Source organism: Struthio camelus, chromosome Z (genome assembly GCF_040807025.1).
Source record: "Struthio camelus isolate bStrCam1 chromosome Z, bStrCam1.hap1, whole genome shotgun sequence".
NCBI classification, from domain to species: domain Eukaryota; kingdom Metazoa; phylum Chordata; class Aves; order Struthioniformes; family Struthionidae; genus Struthio; species Struthio camelus.
The window spans coordinates 2,157,431-2,178,404 of record NC_090982.1 but is presented as its reverse complement, the minus strand read 5'-3'; the positions used below and the strand labels follow the sequence as shown (position 1 = coordinate 2,178,404).

Genomic DNA, 20,974 nt, shown 5'->3' with positions numbered 1-20,974 from the left:
CGAAGTAGTAGAGGTGACAGATTATAAAGTATATCTAACATTTATTGCTTAATAGGAGAAATCCACACTAAGGAATAGGCATGGAAAGTTGTCGAAAAACTTTACTACTTTGCCTTGAACACATAACATCAACTATTAATATTTAACAGTTAAGCACATATAAGCCTGATTGAATAGTTCTGGTAGCAAAGATTCAGCTGAAGAACAAAACCCCTCATCTTCAAGAACATTTTTATGTATAATAGTCTTAAAAAGAAATACATTCAAGCTTTGTCATACAAATCCATGGTTGTCTTGAACCAGTTAAATATTGTGCCAAGTTTCAATATCAGGCTTTTGTTTTATTTTTATTTTACATATGAGGAAAAAGCTTTAATATTACACTGGTACAGTTCAGTAAATTTAATTTTGTTGTTTAAATGATTAAAGATCAACTAATAGGGGCCAAAGAAGTTGTTAAACTATCTTCTTCCCCATTAGAAATTATCTACAAAAATTTATAACGTGTATTTCTAGAATTAACATCTCTACTCTGACTAAGATTTCTTTTGTTCTTTTAAGAAGAAAGCTTTGTCATATATAGTGATTAGTTAACAAAATCTGGGATATGTGAGATGGGACTATTGCTTTAGCTATGTATCTCAAGTTAAAATTTAACCTTCTTAACATGTGTACAGTAAATGTCACTGAGAGGACAGCGTGCTGCAAGGCACTCATTTAATCGCTACAGTATTAAAACTAAATCAGAAGTTCTAAAGATATTTTAAAAATAGTGACAGTGTTTCATGGCATTTTTCAGTTCAAAAACTCTTCAGATGTTTATTATCTTCTTGCAGAAGATACTTGTCTATATTTTATGGTCAGCAGTTCACAGAAGAGTAAATAGGCTGGGTGTAGAAGAAAATAAAAAAGGTGTTTCTACTTACTGTTAGGTGATACTGCCTCCATATTTCTGGGCAAGCCTGGAAAATAAAAATATTGATCAGCTAGGAGCATGAAACAAGGTGCTTTACAGCCTGTTGGTTTTGGCATAACACAGTATCCACCGGTGTCGGTCACAGGAAAATAAGAAGCTTAACTGAAAGGGTCTGCATTTCAGCTTCAAAAACCTGGCTAGACAGTTTAATTGAATTTTACACTGGTTTAACACACTCCCTGCCATTGTCAGAAAGCCAGTAACAGTTTTCTCTCTCCCTTTCTTCTTTAAAGGTTAGAAGTTGGGGAGAGTAACATGCCCTTAACTGTAATAAGTATTAATACTGTAAAGCAAACACAAACAAATTGACATACTACATTTTCTAACATTTTAAAATTACATAATGTTTTGGAAATTAAATCACAGGGTACTTTCCTCTCATGTAGGAATAGGAATATTTTAGTATTTTTGTACATATCTCTATCCTAATCAAAATATAATTGTTACATGTAATAATCCTTAGTAGCCTCATGTCAGAGGAGTTGTAAACAAGAAGCATAACAGATTGCTATAATGTTTCTATTTTTACAATGGTTTCCTTGATTCTTTTTTTTTTTTTTTTACCTTGCCAAACACGCACAAAAACTTGCAAGTGCAATTCGTTGTAAAAAATTTTACTGAGCAGATTTTCAATCACAACTATTTCACAGTATACCTGAAGAATACATAAGAGACAGGAAAGATGAAAATGTGAAACATCTTTAACGAAATAAGAGTGTGTCAATGATCCATGAGATAGGGGATATTTTCTCAATGGTCCTTAATACTTTTACAAAATTTATGATATTTCTGTCTGCTGCTACCCTTCTTCCCTAAACCCTAAAGAGCTAAAGCTATACTGGTACTTTGTCTCTTAGCCATTTTAGCATTTGAGAGAGTGTGTACACACTTATTTCAGTGGAGGTGTTCCAGTTTTGTTTAAAATATTTACACTGACAGGAAAAAAAACTTCTCAGTCATTTGGACAATTACAAATGTGGTTTGCCAATCTCTGTTTCTAGTATTTTAAGAATGTTAGAATGTTAGTTATTCTATGGCTTCTATGGTTTCTGTTTAATATGTTGTAGCTCTAATTTCAAATGCTGAAGTGTCATGACTACTTGCAAATTAGTATTATTAACATTTCTTAAGATTTTGAGTAATTTTTTCTCTCATGCCTAAATTTTTGCCTTCTTTTATACTGACAGAGCATGCTAATTAAAAAACAGCAACAACCACCAATATTACCAACAGAATCTCTCAAAAAATAATCTGAGTTTTTGACAAGTCACCCTACGGCATATACAGTATGTTTTCCCTGGATGTGATGGAAATTATATTATTTATTATTCATTCTGTCAGTAACACAATTTTCTGGAGAAAAATCTACAATCTGCTCTGTGTAATGGTTCTACATATCTCCTCTTGCTCAAATAATGCATGTAAATATTTAAGTTTTATATTAATATTTCTATAAGGAAACTGTAAAGTAAATCCCATTTCTAAGAGAGGAAAACACTACATTTGACAGTTTGAACACACTCAGGCTGTCTTGGAATGCAAACAAAAGGATTTTCTTCCTTTGCCAAAATGGATCCTAGTTTGGCACTCACACAGGATTCCCAAATGCAATATATAAACACTCTCCATTCAATAAAAAGAATTCTGTGAAAAACATTGCCTTCTTCCTCAAAGCCATAAAGGGCTTTGACTGTACATAACACTTCTGCTGGTTTAGCACAGGAGTAGCAGGCAGTTATTTATACATTAGTTCTGGATAGTTTTTGATTACCACAGTGTCCCCAGACTAATATGGTTGAAAAATCGCAATCAATGAGTTGTCATATGCTGGCAAAATGCCACTCTGCCATATGACCTTTACTTACACAGCAGCTATTTAATAAAGAAAAAAATCTTGATTTTTGATTAGTATTTTTTTGCTTTGGACACAAAAATGTATCGGTTATAGCAAAAATCTGTAACTCAGAACAGGAAATTATGACTGGAAGAGCTCTTAACAAAATACTTAAAGGGGAACAATCCCAACCATGTAGCAATACTATCAAAAGGTAGGCTTTATTATTATCATCTTTAAGCATGTTTTAAGGCTGTAGGAAAACTTAAGGGAGGCAGGAAGAGGAAGCTAAAGGAAAATTGGCCCAGCATATTTTTTCATTCAGATAGTCATTCAATGTAATACTTTTCATAATCACAATAATCACTTACAAAGCTTTGGAATCGGAATACAATAGTCTACAATGGGTGTCTGCTAAATAATGGCCTTTTAAAAATGATGCTTTTAACTTGGAGTTTCTATTACTTTGCATCAGCTCAGAACTATTGTCTATATCTCTTATCATGGAATAACAACAAAGTATAATTAACTACCAAATACTGGCTTCTCAAATGAAGAAAAGTGATTTGCTATGGAAGAAAGCATAACCAAATATAACTACAATTACCTCTGTGATTTTTCTTATTTATTTAAAAGTACTTAGCCATAAATTGCCCTCATGTAAAGAAAAGCTATTATGGTGTACAAGTACGATGGCAGTGTGATGAGCTACATTAAAATAAAATTGCATTTATTTCCTGCCCCGTAGTCTGACCTTACTAGCATTTAGATGTATGAACATAAAAGGTGCCTACTCTTAAAAGCAGTGCCACCACTTTACACCTGCACAAAACATTCACAAAGTACACTTTCCAATATCTTTAACTACATCTCCGTGCCTTCTCTAAGTTCTGTACAACTCTTTTTTCAAAATTAATGTTATTTCTATTGAAACTCATATTGGAGTACTTTGAAATGGTTATTATTCATACTATTCAAACATGAACCTGCTAAGTTTGCCACACCAGATGAATCAAGCCTGTATATTGTGCATTTCAACCCATATTGAATTTTATCAGGTGCTAATTATTGTTTTACGAGAACAACGGCTTAATGCATCTGTTGTTTAATTCCCACTTCCCTATTCTCAAATGTGAACATCAAAGAAAATAAAACACTCAATCTTAAACAGCCCCTGACAGCAGACCAAGACTCAAGTGTTCAATAGACAAGGCCCTTGCCACCAGTTCTCATATTTCCACAACAATGAACAAACACAAAAACAGCACTAAGCGGCCTTTCCTCCTTTTCAGCTCCCCTTGGCCAGTTGTCTGCCTTGTACTAGAGAGAACCCTTGAACACAACCCTGCTGGGAACACAACACAGGAGAAAGGATTAGCCTTACTAACATGCTAGCATTTGCAAAAGTGAAGAAAAAAACCCCACTACTGTATTTGGTATATGAATAACCAAAATGTATGCGCTGACAAGAGACCAGGACGGGCCTATGGCTCCCCGGGAGAAAATGTAGCTGTGATGAGTGACAGGGCTTTCAGGAAATATGTTCACAATCACAGACAGTGAAGGCCATGACCTAGATCGTTTAAGAGCTTGTCTTGTCAAATTATCAAAAGCTTCTTCCTCTCTGAATAAAGAGTGACATAAGTGAGTGTCAGAAAGCTGCAGGCTGACAAGCCAAGCATACAATAACAGAATGCACGTCACATACTTGCCGAACACCACCACGGCTAGCGGCAAATCTTAATGAGAGCGCGGCTGGCCCAAGAGACTTGGGTCCCTGCTGGCACAGCTACTCATCTCACAAAAATCCTTCAGCTCCAAGTCAGTTATGGTCTGACACGACGACTACAATTACTAAACACAACTTTTTAACAGAATCCTCTGGTGCTTTGTCAAAGCGGCGGCTGTTAGGAGCTGCCCCAATGCTAGTCACCACACCGAAACAAAAGATTTAATAAAACGAACACTTTTCATTACCTTTGTATAAAAACAACCACAAAAAGAATAAAATGCTTTACTTTAAAAACATTCTTACACAACGAGATGTAAAGACCCTTTCCTCATAATAAGCCTCACATGATCACACTCTCCTGCCACCTCACACAGAATTAAGGTGTTTAAACCACAGGGATTACAAAGACTCTTTATAATGTTTACTTATGCTTACGATTAGATAGAAATTGACTCAGGAGCAAGCACGAAAAAACCAGAATGCCACTGAGGGAATGAGATCACATGGAAAAATGGGCAAAATCATTGCTTTCTTATAAGAGACTCAACAAAAAGGAAAATAAAAAGAAGAATGAGAGTATACAATGTAACTGAAGGAAAAACATCCAATCACCGCACCCATAGCAGAACCCTCACAGACTTTTCACCACTTCAGCTTCAGTATGTGTAGAGTCACATGCAATCCCTCTGATGCTGGCATATCATTAACGGTAAGCACTTGACAGTATACATTTTGAAAATGACAAAGGCCAAAAAAATCTTCCGGGAGAAGTCACTCTAAAGGTGGTTTAAACTGTCAGAAAAGATGTCAAGATAAATGAGGAAGTTGCCTACCGAGATATGCTTCCGGTTTTTGTGAAGATACAGTAGCTAACAAGACTATGCTAGCGGTGTGCAGACATGCAAACATATCTTTACACAAACAGTGCCAGTAGATAAGGCATGGTTAAAGAACTGGTTAGAGACCAGGAGCCCATCACCTTCTAACTGAAAGGATAATATGGTCAGGTAACCCGCAGAATTTCAGTACGCTAGCTTCCCCTCATTCTAAAGGAAAATCTTGCTCTGTCTACCATTTTTGCCTCCGGCTCCAAACTGTCCTATTTACGAAGTTTTTCTTCTACTCTCACAGCAGTGGAGGTTCACAAGAGCTCTGGTGTTCAGCCCTGGTAAGGATTATTTCTGTGGATATCTTCAGAACAATGGCATTGTCCAGCTTTGGATACTAACTCCATAAATATTCCAAAGTATTATCCTATTCATTCCATCTGAAACAGACAATATATAATAATACATAAACTGGGACTCAATAAAGGAATGTGTTCTTCCTAAACAAATTTAAAAGGTTTAGCTTAATGTGGAAGGCTCTACAAGAAAAATTCATAGACAATTAAGAGCAACACTCTTGGGAAAGAAGCTAATCACTCCTGGAAAACCAGAGGAAGACTTAATGAGAGAGAACTAACTGGATGTGTTGAGCATCATGCCTCATGACACCTACCTGAACAGTGAACGAATCTGCAAAGAAAGAATGTTCACAGTATGGGATTTTTAGCACATATATATGTAAATATATATGCGCACACCTATATATTCAGGTATACATATGCACACACATATATACATACATATATTGAAGACTGGGCAGTGATGTTGCACACTGGTGATGTGCTCTTTCCTAGGGTGGGCAGTATATAGCCAGAGAGCTGTACCTGAGACTTTGAACAACTCTGCTACATACCTCTTTTATGTTCTACTAGATGACATCACACTCTATATAGTTGGTTCCAGTATGACTTAGAAATCTACGATAACTCCATGAGTTCTCAGGGTTCTTTTAGGGAAACTGACAGACCTAATGGATAACAAATTTATTACCCTGAAAATGTTTTAAACCAGTTATCAATGTCAGTTAAATCAACTTGCTCTATGAAGGCTACACCAGAGTTTTCAGAGCACCCTGGTGAACTCCTCCCTTGGGGAAATTTAACATCAGGCTCAGAGCAAAAGCTATGGTTTGCCTTCAGTTCATAGGGACAGCAGAAACATTGCAAAGGGAAGACTGATATGGAACAGTCATAATTATCAGGCTTGGTAAAACACTTTCATATTTTTGATAAAATGCCCTGTAGAGGACTCATAATTCTCTACCAACTGTAATTAACAGAGGCACAGATATGTAGGTCTGTTATTATGAACAGTTAACATAGGATGAAAACTATAATTACTATACTAGGTCAGAACACGTTGCCATGGTCTCTAACTGTGGCCATAAGCCAATGCCTCATGAAGTTTAAGAACAGGCCAGGCACGGCACACTTTGCCTAGTTCTCGTCTACATTCAGCTGTTATCAGCTCAATGACTTTCCAAACTCAGTTGCAGTTTCAATGTATTCAATAAGCTTCAGTGAATTTCTCTTTCAGGAACTGGTCCACTCTCCCCTAGAACCTGGGTAGACTTTCAGCATCTATGACGTCTCTTGATATGAAGCTTCACAGGTCTGCTGCCTAGTGCATGAAGAATCACCTCCTCCTGTCTGTTCTGAACGTAGCTCCTATGGCCGTTGTCACATGCACCCAAATCTGTTTATGGGAAGAAATGCTGAAAATTGATCTTTAACCACTGTCTCCAGCCTGCTTATAGATGATAGAGTAGATCATCCCAAATGTCATCTCTCTTCTAGGCTGAATAGGTCTAACTAACTCAATCATTTCTTATGCTGAAGGATGCAGAAGACAGGGACTCTATTGCTGTCCTGATAATTCCTCACTTGACCTTTTTTCTTCCTAACTTCTGAATGTTGAACTGATATTTTTATGGAACCATCTCTCATAACTCTAAAATTTCAGTCTTGGAGGGTAACAGTTAGCTCACAGCCCATCATTTCACATGCACAAGTGGGAATATTTTCCCCACGCATAGCATTTTACATTTATTGACAATAAAATTTACCTGCCATTTTATTGCACTTTCCCTCCATCTATTACAGCCCTTGTGCAATTCTTCACAGTTGGCTCTCATCTTTGCTACTCTAGACAATTCAGTCTTCTCAGCAAATCTTGTCACCCTATTGCTCACCTTCATCCATGTAACACTTGAATATACTGAACACCGAGATCCAGAATGCCATTGCAAGCAAGGACTTTCTCTTCACTTTTTTCCTTTTAACTGAACATTTATCCATCCAAACCTTGTGGCTTTATCCTCTTATTCCATGTCTGTTTAGTTTTCTTAACAGCTTTACGTCAGAAACTTTGTTAAATGCCTTTTGGAAACCGTAGATTACGTCAGCTGGATCATGTTTACACATATGCTTCTTGAGAGATCTGAGAAGTGGGCTTTCACAAAAGCCATCTTGGATCCTCCCAAGTATATCACATTTTACATCCGTTCCACCATTTTATTTGCTATTACTGTTCCTATTGATTTTCTTAGTATAGACATCAGGCTGCAAGACCTGATTACCCAAATCTCCCTGGAACCCATTTAAAAAATTTTACTCCGTTTGCCTCTCATTTACTAATCAGATATAAAGGAACACGTCACATACTACCTTCAGTAATCCGGTTATTTTACCTTTCAGTTATACTTTTGTATAACTATTATCTAGTCCTTTTAAACTGGTTAGTGTTCATTTTGTCTTTTTAATTTCAGAGAGATTCTCTGATGACTCCCTCCACATAGCAAGATTTCCAAGTAAGGTTTCAGCACAGGAGTGTCCCCAGCTTCTTCCAAAACGACCACCAGATGCAAAAAAAAACTGAAACCAAAACCAAAACTAAAACCCAAACAACCCTTTATCTGAATGACTTTTAAAAACATTTCTTAGAATACTCGAACAATGTTAGTGCTTGCATGTATGTTTTCATGACAAAGCTATTTATTCATTTATTCAAGGACAACTTTGAACATGCAACACGTCCACTTCACAACCGCTGTTGCCATTGAAAAAAGAGAACATGTTCAGTAATTCCAGAAATATGTTTAATGCTATCCAAAAAAGTAAACAAAACAGCAACAGCAAAATGAACTTTTTTACAGGGCCTCCTGTAAAATGGAAACCCTTCTACCACTTTGCTCTTCAACCTGAAACAAGCCATCACGTGTCTGATAGGAAAAAAACTGAACATTCTGTTTTTCACAAGTATCTCACACATATATAAAGAAAGCACTTCCATGTTTCCATTTGACAGAACCATTTATATACCGTGAATACAGATGCAAGCTTGCTAACACTTAGCAAATTTTGTTTTGTTAGGGAAGGTATGGAGAATAGTATTTGCACTAAGTACTTTTCACTCTCCAATGCTTTGACATAGTGGGGAAGCAGAGTGACTGGCAATAGGGCCAGTGTCCACCCCAATCTGCATGAGCTACATTGATCTTCTCAGTAGAAACAACCTGGTTTTGAATGATAGTACTGAAGATAGAAAATACCATTTCGGTTGTCATGGGATTAAGAGAAACACCAGTAGGTTCCCGACATTAAACATGTCTACATATATTATTCTGTTATTGGTACAGTATACAATTCTGCAACTGCTCCACTATTTTAAAAAATTCTCTCACTTACATATGTAACACATGTAAGAGTATACATGTGATGGGCCTGTCCATGGGGGCATGGAGGTAGACAACTATTTTCATCGTTATCTTTTTTCTTGCATGTTTATAAATAATAGAGAACTCTACCAAAAAGAAGGCAGAAACTAAGCTATGGCATATAAATATGATTATAAACCTGCTTCCTTATAAAATTTTCATTCAGCTATACTGGCATTAGAAATAAACAGTATCATTTCCATTCCTGTCATAAAGTATACTTGCAATGTAAAATTCAAAACAGTTATAAACGCTTCCCAAATCTATTTAGATATTAGCTTAAACTTCTAATAGCATTTTCATAATGGTTCATGAATATGTAATCACAGTGAAAAAGCTCACTGATCTGGGATTGCTGGAGCATCAGAGCTATTCTTTACCTCTTGCTTGGCATGCTGGAAGCATACCATGTCTCCTAAATTTAATCTACCACCACCTCTGGTTCAACAGAAATGAGGAAAATTCTCTAGTGTGCCTGTTGCTATTATTTTTAATGGTTCTTCACACACACACACACACACACACAGAAGGCTAAAGTGTTATATCTAAATATCACGTTTATTAAATATTTTTTCTGCATTTTTTCTCTATTTTTAAACCAATACATTGAAACTATCCAAACTGCATTTGTTAGGCTTTTAAATCTTTCTATTAAAGGTGATGAGTAAGACTGCAAAGGTTTAAAAATGTTTTTATCAAGTATGATGGCTAAGACATGGAGAACAGACAGGAGGAGGTGATTCTTCATGCACTAGTCATGGATCATTTTTAACTACCAAAATTAACCTGGACAAAACTAAACTAATGACTGGACATTTACAAACACACAGTTTCTTTCCTTTGGACTACTATCTACAAAAACTGTGATGCTATTATGTAAGTACTAGCTATAACATTTTATAGGTATATACATACATGTTTATACATATATTCACTATATAAATTAATATAAAATATAAAAAGATTTTGGTTGTTGTAGCTTCAAGTTTTGACAGATACAGAAATAACAGTGAATGAGTTCTTTGCTACAGACGGTACTCACATCCGCATAATGCCCTTTCATATCGCAGCGGTTACAGTGTTTATTCCAATAGGCTCTCTCAAGACACTCCTTAGAATAGTGTCCTGGCAAGCAGCAGTTCAAACAAAACCGTGCTGGGCAAGTGTTTTGTAGATGACCTCTTTCTGCACACAAACAACAAGGGGGAATCTTCTGTGGAGAAACACAAAAAGAAGTATGATAAGTGAGTATATATATAAGAAAAAAACATCAAAGGATGAAATAAAGAAGAAACCACCACAAATAAATGTCTGCTTCTCACTATGAACTGCATAGGTATTATGTTTCATGAAGAAGTTGTAGTGAAGGAAGACTAAACAGAGTAAAACTTGATGTTCTAACTGTACAGATTCCCTGTGCTTCTTGGATTCTGACCTTGTGTTGGAAGCACTAAAAATGTTGCATGCACTTGTATTACTTGCTCAGTGAATACAGCAAAAAGTAACATTAAATTAGATGGTATATTTTACACAAGAGTAGAAATGTTGGACACTGTTTTTGATGACATTTCTTGAAAGCTTAAAAATACAACCATATCATAGCAACAAGCTGTATAGTACGTAATACAGTGTATCGGGATGATCTGTAAATATGGTCTATGCTATGGACCACTCAGCCACATGCCTTGTGGTTCACACCAATGAGCATAAGTGCCTCCTGCATGAAGCAATAGATGTAGAATGCTGAAAATTATTCTTGGGCCATAGCTGTATCTGTTAAGAGGCAATTTCCCCAGTGACTGAGTATGTCATCACTTTCAGGCCTTACATTTCAACAGGGTGGGTTGTAATCCCAGAGAAATTTTCTTTACAATGATATCCAAAGTGTCAGTGTGAGGAAGTGCCTCAGAAACTGAGATGTGGATTTTTGAAATCTTTGTTGTGGGGACTGGTAAATCCAGACTCTCATGCGACTGCTGTCATTTCCTCACAAGATAATGATGGGTTTTTAAACCTCTAACCTCTGGACAAACTTCCTAAATATCTGGCATTTATTAAGACTCCTTGAAGTTGATTTTAATTTCATCCTGCCTAGTGCTTTTAACATTATTTATATCCAGGTTTATTATACAGATAGTTTTCTTTCCATTCGTTTGCTAAGGGTGATTTTGGATTCCTTAGGCTCTCCTTGTGGAAAATAAATTCAAACAATTTTTCCATATTAAAATTGTTTTTTACAAGATAAAAAATATGTCCTTTCTTCATACTTATGTCTCTTTTTGCTCCATTTATAGTTACAGATTTTTTCCTGTATAAAAAGGACAAGAGCGATCACCTTCACAAGAGAGTTCATTTTATGAAGTAAACTGATCTTGTGCAAGACAACACATCCTTCAGCCTGGAGCAACCTTCCAATGAAATAATGAACTACTGAAGCAAAGGTTCTAATGGCAAACACAAAAGAGCTTTAGAAACAACAGCTACATCTGAAAGAAATTAAAACATTGCACTTACCTTTGGAATAGGACAGTTTTTGGACAAATGACCTGGTCTACTGCAATTTCTACAGGTAACGTTTTTATCGGCTGTGTAGTATCGGACACTTGAACGTCTCACAGTTGCATAGTTACAGATCTGGGCCTGAGGACATAAAATGCAGTTATCATTTTTGATTGTGTGGTTTAATGCTTGATAGAATTGGAAATTTGAATGGGTCACTGCTGATAGTGTTCAGTGACAAATCTAATCTTTTACAAGCACAATTTACGTATCCAGGTTTGAGTTGGATAATTCTGCTCTAGAGAAACTTATATTGACTAGAAGAAAATTACTGTCTTGTTCAAATTTCCACTTTGGGACATTCGTTTTTGCTCCTTAAAATTACAGCTATGAAGTTTTGCTTTCCCTTGATGGGTTCAGACACTTTCACTCACTATCCTATTTCATGATGAACTGAAATTTTCCCCGAATGCAAATATAACTAACACTAACTGCAAGTGCAAGTTACAAGTTCCCTGAATAAACCAAGGGAAACTTTTTGGACAAAATAAAATATTATATAAGTTTAGATCAAATCTGCAATTTGCAATTGTAGAGAAGGATTAAAAAACATAACGAAGAGAGAGAGAGAGAGCGAACAGAAGCTGAAAACCGCTCTCTTCCAATGACCTCACACACACTTTCTGAAGAGGTAGACAGAATCGAAAATCCTCTCTTGAAATTGTATCCCCTAGTAAATATCATAGCTTTTAAAAAAATGAAATAACATTCTGGATAAGTGAACAGGAGAGGAACACAAAAGCATTTCTCTTAAGCAAAAGAGATCATTAATGTAACCTGATTATGTAAGCTTTATTGGACCTCAGAAACAGAAATTAGAAGCAGATGGACAATCCAGTTGGGAAGTTTACTGTTCTTGGATACTCCAGTAACTTACACAAATAATGCAGGATACAGCCTAATTGTACCAACTACCAAGTTGAGCCCAACTTCTGGAACTGCAAGAAGGCTACTAACCACAGTAGATCACAGCTAGCAAAAGACAGATAAATTAGAGTAAATAGATGTTATCAAGTGTCAGGGTAATGCTCAGTAACTTAAAAAGCAAAAAAACGTTTGGAATTCTTAGGAAAGAAATACAGAATACAAGAAACATTGTTATCCGTTATATAAATCCATGGCACTCCTCTGTTTTGAACGCTACATAAAGTTCCTTCCTCTTAAAAAGGATATAGCAGAACTAGAAAAGGAATAGAGAAGGATAGCTAGATGACCAAAGGTATGGAATAGCTTCCCAGATGAGGATCATATATGCAGAGCAGCAGTTTTCAGCCTAAAAAAACAGTTTTTTAAAACTGTCTGTCCTGATACAAGAACCAGAGGTTAAATCAAATGAAATTATAAGGTTAAAAAGCTCCAAATAAACAGAAGTCAGCTTTCTTACAAGATGTTCGTAAACTGTGGACTTCTTTGTCACAGGATGCATAGAACGCCAAGTACTTATGCAAATCTATGAAATTAAAAATACATCCAAAGCACAAAGATATCCCAACACTCTTTCAAGAAAACCCTGAACTGCAGATTACTGAAAACAGGAAAAGTATATTGGAAAACTACCACTGTATGATTCATTGGTCTTCTGCTCTTTCCTAGGCATCAGATACTAGCAATGATCAGGAGGACTCTAGGCTGCAATGATCTTGTGGTCTGATCCATTCTGTTTATTTTCATGTTCAGTCAGAACAAATGAACAGCAGGGATCCAGAAGACAGTATTTTGGCCTATCCTAAAAACAATTAATGTTAATACTGGACTGTATCTCTTCACTGTGGTGAATGAAATTAAGGTGCAAGACAAAATAGACCAATGGTATGTAGAAAAAAGAACCATCTGCTAGAAAAGTAAGTTTTGAAGCAGCCACTTCCAGGTTTGACAACCTTAGGAAAGTCATCCCAGCTAGCAATCAATTTTGCCAAAAAATCCTTTAGTGCTTTTATAATAAAGTGTAATATTTTAAAGAATAAGCCTACAAAAGCTAAAGAAAGGAGAATGGCTTTAAGCAATAACAGTAGGTATACGTTGTACACAGGCATTCCCATTAAGGAGGGATTATTCTTAAAAGTAGTATCTATTCTTTTGAAATATTAATTAACCACCAAATAAAGTAAAGATTGTCTAAATTATGACTGCCAGTCCCTATTCTTAGAGTCCTAGATTCCAGTAGCCCACTAGGTCAATAGCTATTGGTGTATCACAGACATTTTAAAAGAAATTAGAACAAAACCCTTTCTCCCTTTTTCTCCTCCTCCTGCTATTAATATCTGCATGAATGATTTCTATTTTTAGCTCATCTATTCTTTCTGCCCACTCCATATCTGATCTTGCAATCACGGCATCACAGTTGGCCGCTGTGAAAAATGTTCCTGCTATTAAAAAAAAGAAAATATGCCACTTTGGAAATAAGGAGAACTAACCGTTGTTTCAAAATTATTTTCCGTCACGTAAGTTTTCTTCAAAGAAATAACAGAGAAGTGCAGAAATAATGTACAAAGATGTTTTCTACATCTATATTTCAGTGTTTTGTTATGTACAATCAATGAAATTAAAATAAAACACCATGGAATGATTTGGTTGACACAGTTACCTCCAAATCTTTATTACTGATGGACCAGTCCACATCAGCTTCTCCTGAAAAACAGAAATACAATGAATTTTATTAAAATTATATGGATATATTTATACAGTATATTCAACTACAATGATTATTAAAACTGATACTAGACTTTGAAAGTACCACAGGACAGAAACTAATTCTATTTTTGGTACAGGAAAGTTTATCAGCCTTCTGGGCACCAGATCTGATTCACCTTAAAATCGACACATATTCAGGCAGATTTTGACACCACCCTCTTGCTGAACCCCATCCCCACCATCCCCAAAATAAGTTATAAATTCAGGTACGGATTGAATTTATTCAGAGGCAGGGACCCAAAAGCTTCTGATTCCAACAATGTGAATTATCTCTATGTTCGTACAGGAGGACCTGCAACTCAGTTCACAGTTTGCCTAACTGAATGGGAGCAAATGGAATAGCAAGTTAATACACAGCACAAAATACACCTTTCCTCCTTGTGAATTCACAATAATCTATGCTTTCACCACTGCTTTGTGATTCCTCCGTGCCAAAATGAGTTTATGATCGGCTACAGCGACTAAGATTACGCAAAATAACTCTATTTTCAAAACAGGGTTTGCTGGTGAGCAATAAGTAAGGACTTACACACTAAATTATCCACTGTCATACCACAACCTTCTCATATACAGATTTTTTACTGGTAGAAATAAAAGAAAAAAAAAGGAAAAAAAAAAGACAATAAGCTGAAAGAATCCCTAGAATGGATGCTGCTACAACTGTTTGCAATTTTTTTATCTCAACGCTTTATTTCTCTTACCGGGCAAAGACAGTAGTACAACTACAGTACTCTTTTCATCATTAAATGATTGGATCAACAGGCGTGTTCACCCTACCTATACTCATACAGTAAGTATTACAACTGGTGCATAAATAAATTCTACGTGTTTAATGCAATGTGTCCCCCCCCCCGTTCCCACAGTCCAAATCTGAAACATCTACATGTGTTACTAACACAAACCACAATATTAAGAATTACAAACACCGAGAAAAAACAGGAAAGAATTTATCCAACTGCTTTTGATCATACTATTCATTTCCAGTAAAAGGCAGATAACTACAAATTTAAATTAATGCCATCTATAATGTAATGTGTAACCCCTCTCCTACTGAAAAAGTCAATAAATTCAACTCAAGTGAATACAATATGCAATATCTAGATACAAGGTGCATCACTCAAACACACAATGGGAGCTTTCAAGCATAATACCTGTTTGCTGCTGTTCCTCATCCAAAATGTGGGGCTAATAATATATGCTCTGCTCGCAAGAACATTCTGTAAAAAATTTTTATTTGAAATACTCACTAATGCCATTGCAATAAGCATCACAGAGATGTTAAAAATAAGTTAATTGCAGAGTCTATTTGCAGAGTGCTTTTGAGTGATGGCTAGTACCTAAATCAAGAGATACATAGCACTGGGAAAGCAAAAACCCAGCGGAAGTTTCAAATGGATACTTCATCCAAGCATCCTACAAAATAACATGTGATTACTTTAATAAAAGATATTCTTATAAATGTACATCAGGAAACAGCTTCTTCAAGACTGCTGGATTTCCAACAGAGAGGGCAGAAGGGACAGAACTGTGCTAATTTTCTTTAGTGGAAGTTATTTGTGAATACCCCAAAATAAAACCTTTTGGTATCTATTCCTAAAAAAATAAAGAAATATACCTATTAGCCAAATTGAGTACCTTATTTATTACGTGGAAGCCTGTTAAGGAAATTCATTCATAAAGAAAAAAGTATTTGTAATTTAAAGCTGTAGCCTGGCGATCAATACTGTAAATGCCTTGTTTCACATAAAGGCATATTTAGAATGCCTTTAGAATGCCTAAAGGCATATTTACAGGCTACAGACCAAAATTACCACTGAAGTAACTTCTTTTAGTTGCTGGGCATGTACACACCTTTTTGAGGACAAACAAAGTTTGTCTTCTTTACTGTTAAAATCTCACCTTCACAAGGGAAAGCCATGATACAGTGATTCAAAAATTTCTACAGTTAGAAAAAAATGTTAGAAAACTAGAACTGCTCAGATCAGAGAATAAATACAAGAACTCTAACGCTGAATGAAATATTGCAGTACAATCTATCTTTATTAAATCTGTCCATTGACCTGAAAATTTGGTCCAAATTACCAGAGAATGAGTAAGGCTTTGGTTTTACTCACAAGAAATGCTGACTGAAATAGGTAGAAAGAGCAACAAAAATCTTGGTGTGGAGGAGACCATACAGAAAAATGAAATGTTTTTTCTCATTGACAAGAGTGTATTGTCTGGCACTCCACAAGCTGGCAATTTAGTTTGCTTAGTTTGATTAACTTGTTTAAAACACACTTCAAACCTTTTGGTGGCTGTGAGTTAACTCTGAGCTGGCTTTCTGGCACTGTACCTCCCACCGGTCATTCTCCTACTCCCTGCTTGCCTTTCAGTGGAAAAACCAACCAACATGTGGAAGACTTCTTTGCACTACGCTCTCCCTGCTTGGTAGCATCCAAGATTTTTGTTTTAATTTCTTAATATTCAGGTGCAGAGTGCCAATCAGACAGCCACTTAGGTGACAGGTTTGAGGCCACAGTTTCAAAATACTACTTCTTCTGAAGAGGGAACTTGGCTCGGCCTGCAGCCTACGTGCCTACCTGTCTCCAGAGCTAGCAATCCTTCCCACCTCCCTTCCCTCTCACTGTTAAGTTCCCAAAGAAATATCCTGTTTCCATCCCATACACCCTGATTAGCAGCCCAAGATTCCCTCCCAAGTCGAAAAAGGTAATTTTTAAAAGTCTATGTGGATTTCTCAGTTTCTTTTCTACTTTCTTGCCTCTCACACAAACAACCATGTTCTGTCTCTTTCTGAAGAGCTTCTGAGCTGATTTAGGTCAATCAGAGACGCTTGGCAGGCACAAGATGAAACAAGATGGTCGTGAGTATTTTGGCTGAACATGCCTGGGAGTCAGAATGAAATGAAGAGGAGCTGCTTGGCAGGAATCAGGAGGAGAACTGAGGTGACAGACCTAGTAGTTTACAACTCATGAACGGGTGATCCTTCTGACCTGCTGATGGTGGCAGCATCAGGAAGGAAGAAGAAAATTGTTGACCAGTTTGAAGAAGAGCCAGAGATGTGCAAGGTGGAAGAAACAGTCAAGGCAGCTGGAAAAGGCTAGCTGGAGAATACATGCCTACTCTTCTCGAGTACATGGAAAAGCCATTTTAGTTCACCGAAATGTTTTGGACAAAGCCCATGTGCTAATTACTGAAAGCTAATTTATCTAGCAAACATTGGTACAATGAAATTTGCTTATTGTGGTACCAAACCCGGATGGCAAAGTCAGTATACCGTTAACGTATTTTAACCTTTTTTTTCCTAACTTTCTGCCTGTTACTATAAAAACACTATAATGAGGAAAACACATAAAATTCAAAATTTTTCTCTCATTAGAATTTTAAAATAAAATAATACTTAAAAAATTACTTTGATCTTTCAGTTAATTTTGATTTTTTAAGACTAACAATAAAATTTTAGGTTAAGGAGATAAACAATTTTGAAATAACAATTATTTATGTACAGAGTATGCAAACACTTATTTCTGTCCTTTGTGTAGGGTTTTCGTCTTCTTTCCTCAGCCACTATGACTCTTTGCGCTGAATTTTCATTGGTGGCTGTTCTCCATCACCAATCTACCAACAATCCCAACTTAGGTTTTCATAAGATTTTCAGGGCTGCTAATGATAAGGCCTTTCCCCTTAATAATACAGTTCCTTTGAGGTCAGATCTTTAAATTGCAACCATACCATATTGGAATTCATAAAGACTCTAGAAATATAGTTGCTACGTTTGGTCATTCTTGGCAACTGTTTCATTTCTTAAAAAGCAGATCTGTGAGCACAACAGCTAAGGAAAACAGATTTCCTTTGGATTTATTATGGGCAGTACCTAAGATGTTTCCAATAGTTAATGTGTTGCAATAGTAAGTGCCACCTGTGAGATGCCCCATATCGCATGAACTGACACTGCAGCCTGAGCATTTTAGGGTTATCTACTCTGTCATGCTGCCTATTTTCACAAAACACGTCACGCCATTTTTTGAAAGGGCATCTCTGCCATACCTAGCTGAAATGATCCAATGTGTTCAGAATATTCACTTGGAGGCAGGTGTGGATGGGAGGGAAGACATCGATCAAGTGGTTGTGTATCTCCAGAAAATCAGGCTATGAGTACTTCCTTTTCCCTCTTCAGAGCATTTCAGTGTAACAGCAGTTCAAAAACTAGTCAGACAATCTCTGTCATGACTTTCCTCCATCTCTGTGGAGGCACTGCACCCTCACCTTGCAGCCAAAAAAGTTCCTTTTTTTAATGCAACCTGCTAGTTTTCACAGTACATTAATAAAACCCTCCCACAATGACTTCAATAAATTTGTGCTTTTATCCTTTCTCATCTTCACTTGTAAAGCGTACAAGCTCTCCTTTTTGAGTCTATATGAATTTCTTTATTTCAGCTAGAAAATTATGACTGACTTTGCCATATGAACTTGTATTTATACCTGGAAAAATGCTTTTGTCAAGTTGCAGAGCAGTGAAGAAGAGAAGGGAAAGAAGATGCTAGAAAAAAAATGATGCATAGGATTCAATATATATAATAATATATGGCTTAGATGAAAGCTCTGCACAAAGATTTTCTTTCCTACAATATTACACTTCTGTTGTCCTGCATCCCTGTAGGTAAGTAACAGCACTGCTTTTATTTAAAGATGACTCCACTAAGATTCACGTATATTACTGCACAGCATGAAAATGTAAATTTTAGATCAGGGCTCATGGTGAACTCAGATTTAGAACAACTGTTCAATACGCATTCAAGTTTTCTTTTTTTCATTTCAGAAAGGAGTGTGGAGAGGAGAAGGGAGAAAGACTAGTACTCAAAACTTGAAATTGCCCAGAGAAACAACCCATTTTCACAGAACAAACAATGACTTAGGGCAAACAACAAACTTCAGAAAACTTCCTTACCTGTTGTATAATCACCAAAGATCTCAACAATTGAACACACTAGTCCATCAATAAAGGGTACAGTTTGGCTTAGATTTTGATCTCTGGTAAAAGTTACACACTCTTCCCCATTCAGCAGAGCTGTAAGAAAATGGTCCTGTTCTCCGCACAAGTTCATCCTATCCCACAAAGGGTTCTTTGGTTACCTCATCTAACTATACTGAAAGACTGTAGAACTTGGATATTCAACTGTGCAAATAAAACACTGTATTTTCTGAAATGGGAAGTTATTTTCTATTCCTCTGCTGGGAATATACACACAGCCATATATTCTATCTAGTTTAATCTAGTATAATCCAGTCATTGAAACAGGCTGTTTCAGGCTGTGGCAGTATGGTAGGTGGCCTGTGGGGTGAACAGGTTTCAAAGCAGGGCTTTGAAAAGTGGATTTTGACTGCTAATTAATATAGGACATTACAGAATATAGAATCCTAGTTACACTCTATTGTAAGGTCTCTATGGCAAGGACTGTTTCAGATATATATCTCCGAACAACATTTACCATGTCAGGACACAGCTTCTGGCTGCTACTGGAGCATGAATAATATTTTAAGTGACATGCATTAAATGCCTACAAATGATCTGGAATTTTAAGAATTTAACGTTCTGACATTTTACATATGTCCAAAAATTCCTGTTCTTGTTTGAATAAAAGTGATTCAAGCGTTATTGCAACGAAATCTATCATAATGAATCTCCAGTTTTTAATGTTTTAATAACCCTTCTTCCAAAAAGAAAGTATGTAGTGATAACAACAAGCAGTGCGCCAAGAATTCCCTCTCTTCAACAGAGTTTGCAAAGCATAGGAATTAAGTTTTCTATAGATTAGTACTTCTCTTCTAGGAAGATGTATCCAAGCACCCATACAAATACATACATATAAATCTGCACACACACATACATATAAAATCACACTACCATTTTTAGAAGTACACTATCTGCTCTACAACCACAGAAGACTAAGTGTGAACTGAAAATAGAACTAGTCTTGATTATTCTGCTTAATGGTCCCATTCAAAGATCATCTAAACAAAGCGCAGCTCAGGTGCTTAACACTCTAAAACACTGCCTGTTGAAAGAAGAGTATCTGGAGGTCCAGGTGACTCCTTGCACGATCGGCAGATTGTGTCTTGAGAGACCAGTCATAGACCTACAGCACGAAGTTCTGGTTTCTCCCAGTTCTAATGGTGAATGCTAACTTCACCTGAACACAGAGAATTCTTTGCAGTATATCACAGCTAAGTGATGCATAGAAGCCACAGTGGATGAAACCCTATACTTATCATTCAGTTACTTGAACTAGAATCGTTCTGGAGATGAAATGCAACCAACTGCTCTATTTTTCTTAGACACCTCAAGGATTTCGCAATTTTGCTTTAATGAGAAAAGGTGATCTATGTAAAAAGAAGACATGTGCTGTTGCAATGGATTACATGTCATATGTCAGTACCTCTTTAGCACGAAATACTTTAAAAGACACCTATAAATTCCCACAGAGAAACGAGTCGTTCACAAAATTCCAGTCTAAGAATTTTCTCACGGCAAGGAAAAATTCTCTGGCCTCTTCACTTGATATAAATACACATGAGCAGT

At 36.4% G+C, this 20,974-nt stretch overlaps 1 protein-coding gene across 19 annotated transcripts in view; it reads right to left on the bottom strand.

Annotated features, from left to right (window-relative positions):
• ZCCHC7 (zinc finger CCHC-type containing 7) overlaps positions 1-20,974 on the bottom strand; it is a 118,846-nt gene that overhangs the window by 23,870 nt on the left and 74,002 nt on the right. For all 19 annotated transcript variants that reach the window (XM_068928668.1, XM_068928670.1, XM_068928665.1 and 16 more), the window contains 4 exons: positions 14,288-14,331; positions 11,659-11,784; positions 10,187-10,357; positions 927-962 (listed from right to left, as the gene is read on the bottom strand). In XM_068928668.1, the coding sequence (XP_068784769.1) occupies positions 927-962; positions 10,187-10,357; positions 11,659-11,784; positions 14,288-14,331 (377 nt within the window). The remainder of the gene's footprint in view (positions 1-926; positions 963-10,186; positions 10,358-11,658; positions 11,785-14,287; positions 14,332-20,974) is intronic.